Below are 15,076 nucleotides of genomic sequence, written 5' to 3' on the forward strand. Positions count from 1 at the left end.
GCTTCCCCAAGGATATAACAAACTCAATGTGATTTAATTATACCTTTTTAAAAAAACAGTTCTTTCCTAAATTAAGTTTTAAGCCTTGATTTCTCCTGATTTTGAAATTTTACAGAATGCATGCACTGTTTGTGATCCTGAAAATGTCATTTCAATAAATCCACATTTGGAATGATATCTATACAGTAATTTTGAGTTGCAGCTGGAGTCTGACTGTGCCATGTAATATAGCTATGAAAAATAATATGCTCATACTATATACAAAATACACTTTTCATTTCACTGGCAAGCTGTGTTGACATAAACCTGTAAAATATGAGAGATTAATTACATCATGAGCACCGAAGATGAAATTATTGTTTCAATTTATGTATATTTGGCATATTTTATTTAATAAAGGATGTGATTTTATTTTCCCCTTCCACATCACTCCTCTTATAAACGATGACAGCTTTGACTGGTTTAAGTGATTTATATTCTAAACATATATACTCACATCTGCATATATGTCCATGTGTGTATTATGAGGAACATTTCCTTTTCCACACATACTGGATTTCTTCAAAGCCCAGTTTTAATGCAGTATGCTGAAGTTCACCGCTCAGTACAAAAGTCAATAGAGAGAGTGACCTCATGAGTTATATCATAAAGGCCTACTCTAAAGACAGACCATAAAATTAATGCTGGCAAAATTGCTTAGTTCAGAATTCTCCCTAAAGGAACTCAGGCCTTGTCATACCTGGTCAGTTCTGTTCTCTGTCTATCCCAGGCCTCCTTAGTTACTTGAGACCAGACAAGAGGGCAGTGGAAAGACACGGGCAATGTCAAATCTAAAATTTTTATATCGGGTCTCTTTGGGTTGCAGTCTCTCTTGTGATAGTGAGTTTAGTGGGTTTATTACCCTTCATGTGATACGGTTGTGACAAGGGCACTGGATGGAGAGCTCTTACGTTTGAGTTCTACTACTAATTAACACTCCTGGCACTGCAGTGACCTAGGGATGTGTCTGTGAGTGAGCTACGGCCTCTCTCGAGCTGTTGATGAATTTGTTTATTAATGATTCATTAAGCCCCCAGTTTGTGTCAACAAATCCAAGGAAGGCAAGTAAGCAGACAATCGTAATGCTGTGTTGAATGTGCTTGATGGTGGGCAACGAAGATCCCCTAGGAGGGTCACCTAACACAGACTTGGATCAGACAAGCTTTGTTGGAAGAAATGATTTACAGGCTAGGTAGGATGTAGAGTGGATGATGGGAATTGGCTGGGCAAAGAAGGTCCTCGTGGGGTTGGGGAGGCTCGGCAGTGCTCTGAGAAGCAACAGTGTGTAAAGGTCAGGGAGGGACAGAATGTGGTAAGTTTCAGAACTGAAGTTTTCAGAATGGCCAGTGAATAGAAAGCAGCAGGAAACTCAGAGTTAAGGCTGGCGTTGTAATGAGGCATCAAATGCTAATGGGCATCACGAACCAAGTTTAAGGGCTTTGGACTTTATTTTCATAGCAACGAAGTGCCACTCAAATGACAGAGGAGGGAGGGAACACTGCAGTTTTTCACTTTTTAAAGAACAAGCACTCTTGCTACAAAGTGAAGAAGAGATTAGATGTGTGTGCAACCATTCATGGAAAGATTGGGAAAGGGCACTGCTGCAGTGACCTAGGTGAGAGGAGAAGGGATCCTGAAACAGAGCCATGGGGGTCGAGATAGACTTGGAGGCATTTGCCACGAGATCCCGCAGCACCCTCGGGGGGTCCATATAGGTTTGTTGAATGACTGTGTGGGGTGGGGGGAAAGGAAAGTGGTGCCAAGGACAAGGCCAGGTTTCCGGCTTGGACAGCTGGACATGGAATGGTGCCACTCACAGAGATGGGGAACTGGAAAAGAAGAGCAGGTTTGCGGAAAAGGAGAGGAAAGTGATTCCTTTTTGAAAAACTGTGAAATACATGTAGTATTAATTTCTCCATCTTCACCATTTTTAAGTGTACATGCATGCTAAGTCGCTTCAGTTGTGTCTGACTCTTTGTGACGCTATGGACTGTATCCTGCCAGGCTCCTCTGTCCATGGGGTTCTCCAGGCAAGAATACTGGAGCGGGTTGCCATGCCCACCTCCAGGGGATCTTCCCGACCCAGGGATCAAACCTGCATCTCTTATGTCTCCTGCATGGGTAGGCAGGTTCTTTACCTCTAGTTTTAAGAGTACAGTCCAGTGATATTAAATTCCTTCGCATTGCTGTGCTACCATCACCACCATCCAACCACAGGGCCTCTTCATCTCACAAGACTGACCCTCTGTACCCATGAATCAATAACTGCCGCCCACTTCTCCCTGCCTGTCGTCCCTGAAATCCACCATGCTTTCTGTCTCTGTGAGTTTGACTGTAAGTAGTTTATATAAGTGGAATCATACAATATTTGTCCTTTTGTGATTGGCTTATTTCACTCAGCATGATGTCCTCATGGTGTTGCAGAAGGGGGAAATTCTTCCAGCGCCCAACAGTGGGCTCTTATCTAATACCTGGAAATGGAGTATCCAAGGAAACATGCATGCTGATAAAGCAAGAGACTTTATTGGGAAGGGGCACCCCAATGGAGAGCAACAGGGTAAGGGACCCCAAGAGAACTGCTCTGCCACGTAGCTCGGGTTTTATGGTGATGGGATTAGTTTCTGGGTTGTCTCTGGCCAATCATTCTGACTCGGGGTCCTTTCTGGGGGCTTACACATTGCTCAGTCAAGATGGATGCCAGCAAGAAGGATTCTGGGGACATGCAGTGTCTCCTTTTGACATTTCCTGAATTCTTCCAATTGGTGGTGGCTTGTTAGTTCCATGTTCCTTATGAGAACCTCCTGTCATAAAATAACTCACAGAAATAGTTACTATGGTGCCTGCAGGGTGGGCGCTTTCAGTCAGTGTTTCCGCTAACAAAGGGTCATTCATGCTGCAGCATGTGTCAGGATGTCCTTCCCTTTTTAACTCTGAAAAATATGCCATTGTAAGCTTATACCACATTTGTTGATCCATTCATCCACTAATCGACACCGGACTGGTTCCACCTTTTGGGTGCCGTGAATAATGCTGCTATGAACATAGATGCACAAACATCTCTCTGAGTTCCCACTTTGGATTCTTTGGGGTATATACCCAGAAGTGCAATTGCTGAATCATATGGTAATTCTATGTTTACTATTTTGCGGAACTGCCATACTGTTTTCCATAGCAGCTGCACCATTTTATAGTCTTATCAATGGGGCGCAAAGTTTCCAATTTCTTCACATTCTCACCAATACTTGGCATTGTCTGTCTTTAAAAAGTATATACTAATATTAACAGGCGTGAAGTAGTAGCTCTCTGTCTTGATTTGCATTTCCTTGATAATTAGTGATTTTGAGCATCTTTTTCATATGCTTAACAGCCACTTAAAACATCTTGGAGAAGTGTCAATTCAAATCCTTTGCCCATTTTTAAACGTGTTTAAATTTTTTTGTTATTGAATTTTAGGAGTTTTTTATATACTCTAGATATTAACTCCTCAGAAATATGACTTGCAAATATTTTCTTCCATTCTGTAGGTTTCCTTTTACCTCTATTAATTGTATCTTTTGATGCATAGAAGTTTTAAATTTTGATGTAGTCCAATTTATGTTTTCTTAACTCCATTCATAAGTAGGTTTTTACAAATTTTGCGCCTTATACTGTTTTTAAGAACAATGTAATGATCAGTATTCATTTATAACATTCTCTTTTTACTTTCCATCAATCATCAAAAAATCTTTTATAGACTAGGGTTAGGATTAGAATCATCACTGGATGTCAAAAACACAGTTCAAACAAACACACATAATACACACTCTTTAAGTTTTGTTTGCTGAGTAAAGTTTTAACATGCACCCCTAAATCAGTGTGCCTTTGACCTAGCACCAGGAGGAGGAAGGCGTTAATTACCATGTTGCCATGAGGTTTATGAACTGGCATTAACATCTCAGCAAGAGCACAGGTGGCCCACTAGCAACTTCTGAGAATGGATAAGAAAAGTATCATTACATACAGATTTATCTTCAGATACAAAACCTCATGCTTTTTATCTTAGTGATACTGAACAACCATTATTTTTAAAGGACATTGTTCTATTAGTAATATAATTACCTTGCCATCTTTATTATCAGTGTAATTAAAATGTAAATACTTCTCAGTGTAGCAATTCAAAGAAGGTAGTTGGTTAATATGTTAATTCATCTTTTAAATCTATTATAGCCACACTGCAGTTAGCACTTTTGAGGTTTGGTGAACACAGCTGGATTTTGAGAACACTCCCAGCAGGGTTGAGAAACTAATTGCCCACAGTATTTAAATTATTTTAAAAAAATTGTTCCTATAATTGCATATACACTATTGTTTTTTTTTATTTTTTGCAACAACCACATACTCCAAAGTTAGCCTTTTCAAATTAATTCTTTTGGTCAGTTTTCCTGATGGAATCCACTCAGAGTGTTCTGTTTAGCATAGTTGATTTAGTGCCATAATGGAAGTCTTAATTGTACACCTGACATTTTAAGTTAAAGATTCTGGAAAAGTTTGAGATCTTGGTTATTCAGGGAAAACTAATAAGGATTACATATATGTTAAAACATTTTAGGGGACACATACTTGAGATTTAAGTATTAATCACAGCTTTTTAATGAAACAGTTATGGCTTGATGGAATTCCAATTTTAAATAAAAGGAGCAAGGGATTAAAATGATAGGATTACAGGACATGGTTCATGATTGGTTTAAGACAAATGAACAGAAGTGTTAGTGACTTCCCTTGTGCCAGTGATGGTCAGATTGCTTGGCATATATCTGTGTATCAGACAAACAAAGGCCCAAAGAGTATTTGCAAAGATAGTGACATCTGACCATGACACTGGGAAAAAGGGCGATTTTAAAAAACTGTTGTTGAAAGAAGACAAATCATGTATTAACCTAAAAGTGGAAACCTAGCTGTTATAATTTCTGAAGATATCTCTGGGAAAAAAGTTAATTAAAATATGCACAAGTAATGAATTAATTCCACATATCGATGTAATCTAAGTTAATATCAACATTTTTTTCTACCAAAATACTCTCTTTTGGTATATTGTCTGTATATTGTCACCCTGCTTATTTAACTTCTATGCAGAGTACATCATGAGAAACGCTGGACTGGAAGAAGCACAAGCTGGAATCAAGATTGCCAGGAGAAAGATCAATAACCTCAGATATGCAGATGACACCACCCTTATGGCAGAAAGTGAAGAATAACTAAAGAACCTCTTGATGAAAGTGAAAGAAGAGAGTGAAAAAGTTGGCTTAAAGCTCAACATTCAGAAAACTAAGATCATGGCATCTGGTCCCAACACTTCATGGCAAATAGGCAGGGAAACAGTGGAAACAATGACAGACTTTATTTTGGGTGGCTCCAAAATCACTGTAGATGGTGATAGCAGCCATGAAATTAAAAGACGCTTGCTCCTTGGAAGAAAAATTATGACCAACCTGGACAGCATATTCAAAAGCGGAGACATTACTTTGTCAACAAAGGTTTGTCTAGTCAAGGCTATGGTTTTTCCATTAGTCACGTATGGATGTGAGAGTTGGACTATAAAGAAAGCTGAGCACCGAAGAATTGATGCTTTTGAACTACAGTCACCATCTGCAGTGGTTTTGGAGTCCAAGAAAATAAAATCTATCACTGCTTCCACTTTCTCCCCTACTATTTGCCATGAAGTGATGGGACTGGATAGCATGATCTTAGTTTTTTGAATGTTAAATTTTAAGCCAGCTTTTTCAACTGTCATCTTTCACCCTTATCAAGAGGCTCTTTAGTTCCTCTTCACTTTCTGCCTTTAGAGTGGTATCATCTGATATATGAGATTGTTGATATTTCTCCTGGCAATCTATTAATGAGAATCAAACTTATGACAAAATTTTCTAAGAAACTGTAATTAGCAAGAAATTATTTGTAAACTATTTCTTTTCCAACTTGTTTTTTTTTCTATTATAGCATTAAAAATGAGTTTGATTTAATGTAAATATTGCCTAGTATATGCTTTTAATAAATAGTAATTTATTTAGGATTAAATGTAGAATACAAAACAAAAAATTGTTTAATATTCTATACTCTAAATACTGCATTGAATTTAAATTCAATGTAGTATTTGTTTTTGTATAGTAATGAGGCTGTCACTTATTAGAAAATCAAACTAAATTGAGAGAAAAACATCAGGAACAAAAAGAACATTAAGAATACCTTGGTTTTCAATTTAGTGTTTTATAGTGGGGTGAATATCATGATAGGTACTTTATTTGTTTTTGGATAGAATTGTGCTATGTTTATATTATGTTTATGGCAACTTAGCAATTATTTTCATTTTTGCTATGTCAGCATGTAACAAGAAAAAAGATGATTATAAATTCCTTAAGACTTGGAATCACACTTTATTACTCGTTTTTAGTTTCTCTGCTCTTCTCTCGAGCATTTAGCTCACAGGTTTGAACATCTTAAGCGTTCTTCAAATATGGGGCTTTGTATTTAAAACAAATAGGTTTTGTGCTCAGTAAGAAGACAGTGTGTGTGAATACAGTACATGACTGGCGAAAGTAAGTTCTTACTAAGTCTGAAACTTGCCTCTTTCTTATCACAGAATTTTCTCTGCCATAGTATTGATATCATACAAGAGATTATGAAAAAAGTGCAATACCCATAATTCATTTCCCATATTCACTATGTTCTAAAGGTTGAATAGGTATATATTTTGTTTGGCTTAGACTACAATTAAAGCTAACAAATAGTTTGAATTCCCATAATTTTTGGATGGAGAAGTCTTTATATTTGCACAGTTTCTGTAGCAAAATTCTGATTTTTTTTTTTTTTTACCCCTTTTGGTTTATGAAAGCTGAAAATAGAAAACTTTTTCACGAACTAGAAGTCGAAAAATGTCTTGTAAGCCTTTTGGGTTCTGAAAACGATGGAACTAAAATTGCCGCTTCCCAAGCTATCTCGGCAATGTGTGAGAATTCAGGCAGCAAAGAATTTTTCAATAATCAAGGTAAGCACACTGGAAAAAGCCATTTTGAAGATGTTGTTTTTGTTATTTAGTCTCTTAAGTTGTGTCCAACTCTTTTGTGACCCCATGGACTGTAGCCCACCAGGCTCCTCTCTGTCCATGGGATTTCCCAGGCAAGAATACTGGGGTGGGTTGCCATTTCCTTCTCCATTGAACATGTTTAGGCTGCCATATTCTAGTTCACATGGATATCTGTAAAGTCACATTTTACTTTTCTTTTTCTGTAGGAATCCCTCAGTTAATTCAGTTGCTAAAAAGTGACAGCGAAGAAGTGCGGGAAGCTGCTGCCCTTGCCTTGGCAAATCTGACCACCGGCAATCCTGCTAATGCGAAGTGAGTACTAAAAAACTCATTCAGCACTGATATTTAACAGGCCAAGATAAGCTCATTGTAATCTCCTGCCTTTCAAGGCCTTTCAAGGCAGTTTACATATCCTTTCAAATGCTTCTATGTTGGGTTATTCCTTAGGAACCCTTATGAAAATAAGAGTCAGCAGATAGGCCTGTTTTCCAAAAACATCACAAAATCTTGAGGGTTTCTGGGCTTCTTGGGAAAATGGGTGGGACATTTGATGCAGGTAAGAGGCTAAGCCTTGTAGAAGATTCCAGAACAAAGAAAATTGGATAATGCTGGGAAATACTAAAGACGACATTCTACAAACATTGGTAAATCAAGAAAAAAAATTTAAAGAATCAGTTTTTAAAAGGACAAACAGTAGATAAAATCGAGAAATACTTTAAAAGTCCATTGAAAACAACGTATTATCAGTAAATACCTATGGAAAAAGGCTGAAAAGGAACGTCCTCTGTATTCCAAACACCGTGGCATGTAATTCATATTCATTTTAAATTTTAATTGTCGAGATAATCCATCTACTAATTGAGGAAACAGAGGCTCTGCAGGTTTCCCTAATTTTCCTGAGTACACATATTCATTCGAATAGAGGAGCTGGAAATTAAAGCTTGATCTATTGGACTCCAAAGGCTCGCTATTTCCTCTACAGATGATAAGGTTGCTTATAAAACAATAAGCATTTCTAGAAGGCAACTTTCATAAATAAAGTGATTAATGCCATTTGCAATAAGATGGGTGGGCCCTTGAAGATACCATGCTGAGTGAAATAAGTCAGATGGAGAAAGACAAATATTATCTGATTTCTCTCTTATGGGAATACAAAAAACTAGCCAGCAAAATTAATGAACAGCCCAACCAAACAGAAACAAACTTGAAGATACAAAAAAAAAAAGGAGCAGTAGTTACCAGAGGGGAAGGGGCTGAGGGAATGCAAAGTAGGTAAAGGGGATTGACTGTACATAATGGACGGAAACTAAATTTTTAGTGGTGAGCACACCATAGTGTATACAGAAGTAGAAATATAATGTACATATGAAACTTGTATAATGTTACAAACCAATATAACCTCAATGAAAAATCTAAATAAATAAAGAAGAGTAAAAAACAATTATTTACCCTCCTTAAATATGGTATGAGTATTAGGGTTCTCTAGAGAAACAGAACCAATGGAAGGTGTGTGTGTGTGTGTGTGTGTGTGTGTGTGTGTGTGTAATGAATTTATTATAGGAATTGGCTCATGAGCTTATGATGACTGAGAAGTCTCAGGATCTGCCATCTGTGACCTGGAGAGCCAGGAAAGATGGTAGTGATGGTCAGTCCCAGTGTGAGAACCAGGAGCACTGATGTCCAAGGAAAGCAGATGATGGTTGCCCCATCTCAAGAAATTCACCCTTCCTCCTCCTTTGTCTGTGCGTGTGTAGTCATGACTCAACTCTTTATAACTCCATGGACTGTGTCGCCTGCCAGACTCCTCTGTCCATGGGATTTCCCAGGCAAAAATATGGAGTGGGTTGCCGTTTTCCTCCTCCAGGGGATCTTCCCATCTCAGATATCAAACCTGTGTCTCCTGAGTCTCCTACATAGGCAGGCAGATTATATACTACTGAGCCACCTGGTAAGCCCTGGCTCTTTGTTCTGTATAGTTCTTCAATGAATTGGATGATGCCCACCCACGTTGAAAAGAGGAATCTTTATTCAGTCTACTGATTCATTCAAATGCTGACCTCTTCCAGAAACACTCTCTCACACACACTCAGAAACAATGTTTCACCAGCTATCTGGGCACCCCTTAACCCAGTCAAGTTGACCCATAAAATTAACCATGTCATTACGTCAGTTTTTAACATTCACATATTATGGTTTTCTGGCACTGCTGCTAAACTTATCCCTTCCTTATTTGAAATAAATCCTCCTCCACCCCATCATAAGTTTCATCTGTCTCTTATCCTTTCTTTCTTTTTCTCTACTCACACACTAATTTTTATAAGACCTCGACAGAAAGACTCAAAATCTAACAATGCCCAAGAAAAATGTAGCCAAAATGCGTAAGCATCAAAGCAAAACTGTGTTCCTTTAAGAGCTACAATCTTTGACACAATCATTTCCTAAATTCAGCGTGCATCATCACGTGCATGAAAGCACACACACGTCTAGAATATCAGGTCATAGTAAGCAGCAATTTGAGAACAGCATACTCAGTGATTTTTCCAGTATAGTCCCGCTAGTGCAAAAATCTTATCAGTGACACCAAAACGCTTCACTCTCCAGTGCATTTAGATTTATATATTATCTAAAATACTCTAAAAGGCCTCTAGAGTGTATAGCTGTCTTGATTTGATGTGAGACTGCCTGGCTTACCTCGTTTCACAGTTTTATATAACATCCTAGACAATCAGGATGATAAGTAGTACTCAAAGAAGCTGCCTTCAGATTTTCTCTCAATTTTCCATTTATCAAATTTTTGTTATCTGCCAATATAGTTCCATTTTGTCCACAGAGAGGTCAATTAGGACTAGATGGTGCCTGACTTTTCTTCTGTGATAATCAACTTTACTTTCTGTAACTTAATTTTTCTTATCAATTTTAATTGCTGTTATTTCTTTAACCTATCATGTGCTGTACATTCTGATTTCTTTTTCCAACTTATGTCTGCTAAGGGAAATGGGCCTGAATGAAAGTGGTTTTATGGTTTTTTCGAGGTCTATGTAGCTTTTACTTCGGACTTTTTGAGCTAAAAAATACTGAAAATTAATGGTTTTGAGAAAGATACAGAGTCAGATTTGACCTGTTTGTGCCAAATGCTGAGAACTGGGGTTGAAAAAGATTCTGTAGTCAATCGAAAGGAATAAAAACAAGCAAGCCCCACTGTCAATCCTTCTAGGTAGTCTCCTGGGTCTTCTAAGCTAACTACAAAGGAAGAGACCACAAAGATGATTGGTTATTTGTAGCACCCACTCAAATCACCTTTAAAAATTATATCAAACTTGGCATGGGTGTTTCCAGTATCACTTTTTGGAAACAGTCCATTTCATCCCCTTTCTTAGCAATGTACTGTAGGATCGAAGGCTGAGTCCTTGGCTCTGCTGCTGGGTAACTGGAATTGAAATAATTAGAAAGCCGCTTTTCCACCACATCTAAGTATTAATAGTAAGAGAAGAAAGCAAAAACCCAGAGCTGATGTCTTCCAGGTACCTTTAGTAGCTGTTGGGATACTTGATATTTGGTAGCCCAATTTTTTTTTTTTTTTTAATGCTGTGAAGGACTGAGAATTCCAGTTTTGTTAAAATGTAACCCCTTCTCCTATACTCATATCTCAAGGTGCCTAAGACGGATTTCTAATTCTTAAACTCAGGGCACCTTCTGGAGTTAGAGACTCACCTCATGAATTAGATGATCACTGGCTTGTTATGACAACATATGATGCTGGTATAATTTTCTTTATGTATGTTGAGGGTAAATCAAAATTTTCTAAAGTAAAAAATGAAAACCAACTGGAGGAAGGAGGAGCATACTTTGTGATGACTTTTTTTTTTTTTTTGCAAAATTGACAAATGCTTTTTTTAAGTCAAAGTATTTTTATAATCTAAAAACATAATTTTATAATATGCATAAAACTTTATAACCTAAAATACCTGAATTCAGATTTGCACACATCTTGCTTTCTTCCAAAAGAAAACACATTGAAATGTAATACGACAATGAATGAATGTCAAAGTTCTAAGAACCCAAAACAGAGACAAATAAAAGTATGATGATGAGAAATTTGGTAGCAGTGACAAACCACCAGACCACCCATACCTCTTTGTGGAAGATGTTCAACTTTAATTATAAGTATGACTTTAATTGCTACCAAAAGATCTTGGCTAGTTGTTATTGTCTGTGAATGTGGTTTCCTAGATAAAGTCTTCTGGACACTTGAAAATTTACTTCTATAATCAATAAAGGTTTTTAAAAATATATAATGAATTTGAATAAAAATCTTCTAAAATCCTCCCCCTCCAAATTTCTGATTGTATGGTCATTAAACTTGGGAGGGGAAAGGGGATGCACTGTGGTTATCATTTTGAGTAAGTGGCTATCATACATTCCATGGTAGTGTACTCAGGCCCCTTAGGGAAGGTGGGTGCTTGCCCAGTTGCTGAGGATAGCCTCCAGGTAGAGCACCTTTGGGCTGATACATCTTATTGACTCCTTACGCAGGCTGGCAGTGTTAATGTTGCTGTCTCTAGAGTTGATGGGTAGGGCCAACCCTGCCAACATTCTCTTCAAATTCCTTCAGCCAGTGTAAAGCTTGGATACCAGGTAACCTAGCTTTATCAAATTTTATATAAAAGCAATAATGGAGGACCTGAGGCCACGTCTCTAAGTGGTGTTTTGGTCCTCACAGGCCATTTCTTTCTTTTCTGATAATTCACATGTGTGTTCTGGATATGTGAAGTCTCCAGGTATTTTTGCGTTATGGATAAGTGAAAGTGTAATTTAAAAAATAACTCAACAAACACAAACCCTTTTACTTATAAACAAGCCAATGTCAGGGAGGAAAATGATGATGAGTAAAATAGACAATAAAGTTATTCTGGAAGTTCGTTCACCTCCCAGGAGTGTTTTGCTTTAGGCCTTTTGCATGACCATCCTTTCTGTATGGAATGTTCTTCTACTCCATGAATGCCCACCACGCAGTTCCCCACCCCCTCAAGTCTGCCCAAATGCCACCCCAAGAAGGCCGATGGTGACCACTGTGGTCGCAGCACACCACCCACATACCTTCTCCATCCTCCTTTCCTGCTGCCCTTTTCTCAGAGCTCTTAGCGTTTTCTTAGCAACACACAGCTCATGCATTCTGCTCTCTGACCAGCTCCCAGTGAGTCTGTCTAACTCACTGACACACAACAAGCATCTAGAGTAGTCCCCATCCCATAATAGCATTTTGGGGGTGGGGTGGGGGAGTGGGCGCACACCAACAACACAATCAAAAGGAAAATGACAGTGAAAGAAGATCTGTCTGTTATCAACCAGTGCTGATAACTTAAAATAGAAAGTGATCATCTGTACTGCGCTGTTTGTTTTCACACAATTTCCTTCACAAAGTGGAGAGCAACTTAGTTCTAAGAGTCTTCTGGCCATACTTTCCATTCTGTATTATCTGCAGAATAAAGGTCAAAGTGGACAAAAAGCAATGAATAAGAATAAAAATAACTATTTGAGGGTACAGGAAAAGAGGACAAGAAGAGCCAGAGTCACTTATTTAAAGTGATGGGAGGAAAAAAAGTAAAATCATTTTTAAGTGAATAAGTAACAAGTGAGGTTAAAACAACCGCCATAGAAAGAAAGAGGTGGAAATGGAAACAGAAACAACAATTAATTTTATATAAATATGTAATCCAGGGGACTTTCCTGATGGTCCAGTGGCTAAGATTCTGAGCTTCTGATACAGGAGACCCACGTTCAATCCCTAGTTGGGAAGTAGGTCCCACATACCACAACTAAGACCCAACAGCCAAATAAATAAGTAAAAATTTTAAAAAGCATTAAAAACGTAATCCAGTTAGTTAATTTGAACACGATTATCATTTTTTGGTTCATTGTTAATCTTTTTGACAATTCTCAATATATAATACTTTTTAGAAAGGAGAAAGTTGTTTATTTTTGAAAGTAGTACTATTTAAGCTAAACTACATATTTACATTGTACTTCTTAAATCCAATTAGTCATATCAAAGTTTTATATTATTTATGTAACTACCGAGAGCATTTGTTCTTGGTTGACATTTCCTGAGGGGCAGATTCTCTATATTAAAATAGTTTAAACTATTAATTTATAGCATCACTGCCATCTGTTGGATCTGATCAGAATTAGAGTTTTTCAGTTATTCCAAGAATGAGAAGTGTTCAGCGCTTTTCATTTCCCAATGCCAGCAGTGAGTAAACTTTGGATATCGGTAAACAATGAAAAGATTAGAAAATAATGTGATTGCCAATTAGATATTTTTCAAAAGATACAATTATTTGAAGAAATAAAACATGAATAAGATTAAATTATAAAAAGTAATAACTACAATTACTTTAAGGTTTATAGAGAGGTCAGCTGAAACTATGGTTTTGCTATAGAAAATGCTCAATCAAGTCTCTGTTGTATATCTATGCTGCTGCTAAGTCACTTCAGTCGTGTCTGACTCTGTGCACCCTCACTGACCACAGCCCACCAGGCTCCCCCGTCCCTGGGATTCTCCAGGCAAGAACACTGGAGTGGGTTGCCATTTCCTTCTCCAATGCATGAAAGTGAAAAGTGAAACTGAAGTCACTCAGTTGTGTCAGACTCCTAGCGACCCCATGGACTGCAGCCCACCAGGCTCCCCCGTCCATGGGATTTTCCAGGCAAGAGTACTGGAGTGGGGTGCCATTGTATATCTCTAGATCATACTAACTCACTCTTGATTCTTCATATTTACTTCATAGTGTCTCCATAAAGACCTGGGTGATTTCCTTAAATCGTGGAGAACTTGTTATCTCCATTTCCTTATTTGTAATGTCTTAAACGTTTAATTTACTTAGGGCTGCCCTGGGTCTTCATTGCTACGAGTGGGTTCTCTGGTTGCCAAGAGTGGGGCTCCGCGCTAGTTGCAGCGCGCAGGCTTCTCATTGCAGGGGCCTCTCTGGTCGTGGATCACGGGCTCCAGAGCACGGGCTGAGCAGTTGTGGCGCACTGCCTACTTGGCCCCCAGCATGTGGGTCTTCCTAGATCAAGGGCTGAACTGGTGTTCCCTGCTTTGCAAGATGAATTCTTCATCACTGGACCACCAAGGAAGCCCTATTTTTTGTTTTTAATAGCCCTTCCCACAACAGCAGTGACTCAAGGCAGCATATATAGTGCTTACTTTAAAAAAAATTTTTCTTTTTTTTGATTGACTGCTGGGCCACTGCTGCCTTCCACACTACCAGAGACAACTCTCCTCTAGGAACCATCCTGCTATCATGTGACCTGTGGTCAGGACCACAACAAAGGAAATGAGGGGATGAGTAGGGAGAACACCCCAAAGAGACTCCAGGAAGAGACAGAATGCCCCCCGAATTATACAGATGTGCATGTTGAGTGCTTTGGGAGCTTTTCAGTGTCCTCATTCTATATGGATGACCTGTCGTTCTGTATTACCAGTATTCATATTTCTCTTCACTAACACAGAAATAAAGCAGTGACTGAATCATTTTAATATCTAGTAGAATTATTTATCAGGGTACTAGGCTTAAGATGGGCCTCTCAGGTCATGCTAGTGGTAAAGAACGTACCTGCCAGTGAAGGAGAAGGGACTTGGGTTTGATCCCTGGGTTGGAAAGATCCCCAGCCCACTCCAATATTCTTGGAGGAGGGCAAGGCAACCCACTCCAATATTCTCGCCTGGAAAATCCCATGGACAGAGGAGCCTGGCGGGCTATAGTCCATAGGGTCACAAAGAGTAGGACATGGCTGAAGTGACCAAGCATGCATGAAGATGCCTAAGAAAGTCATGTAATGTGTAGAGAAAATCTTTTAAAGATGTGCTACATATAAAACATCAAGAAAACACAGCACTTCATTTATTCACAATGACCCAACTCTCTATCCATTCAGTATTGTCAGGGAAGGGCCTGACCTTAAATAATTCCTTAG

At 38.4% G+C, this 15,076-nt stretch overlaps 1 protein-coding gene across 2 annotated transcripts in view; it reads left to right on the plus strand.

Annotated features, from left to right (window-relative positions):
- Nucleotides 1–15,076, plus strand: part of ARMC3 (armadillo repeat containing 3) — an 86,031-nt gene that overhangs the window by 32,298 nt on the left and 38,657 nt on the right. For both annotated transcript variants that reach the window (XM_005687936.2, XM_005687935.3), the window contains 2 exons: nucleotides 6,908–7,060; nucleotides 7,306–7,411. In XM_005687936.2, the coding sequence (XP_005687993.2) occupies nucleotides 6,908–7,060; nucleotides 7,306–7,411 (259 nt within the window). The remainder of the gene's footprint in view (nucleotides 1–6,907; nucleotides 7,061–7,305; nucleotides 7,412–15,076) is intronic.

The sequence above is a fragment of the Capra hircus genome, chromosome 13 (genome assembly GCF_001704415.2).
Source record: "Capra hircus breed San Clemente chromosome 13, ASM170441v1, whole genome shotgun sequence".
Taxonomy (NCBI): Eukaryota; Metazoa; Chordata; class Mammalia; order Artiodactyla; family Bovidae; genus Capra; species Capra hircus.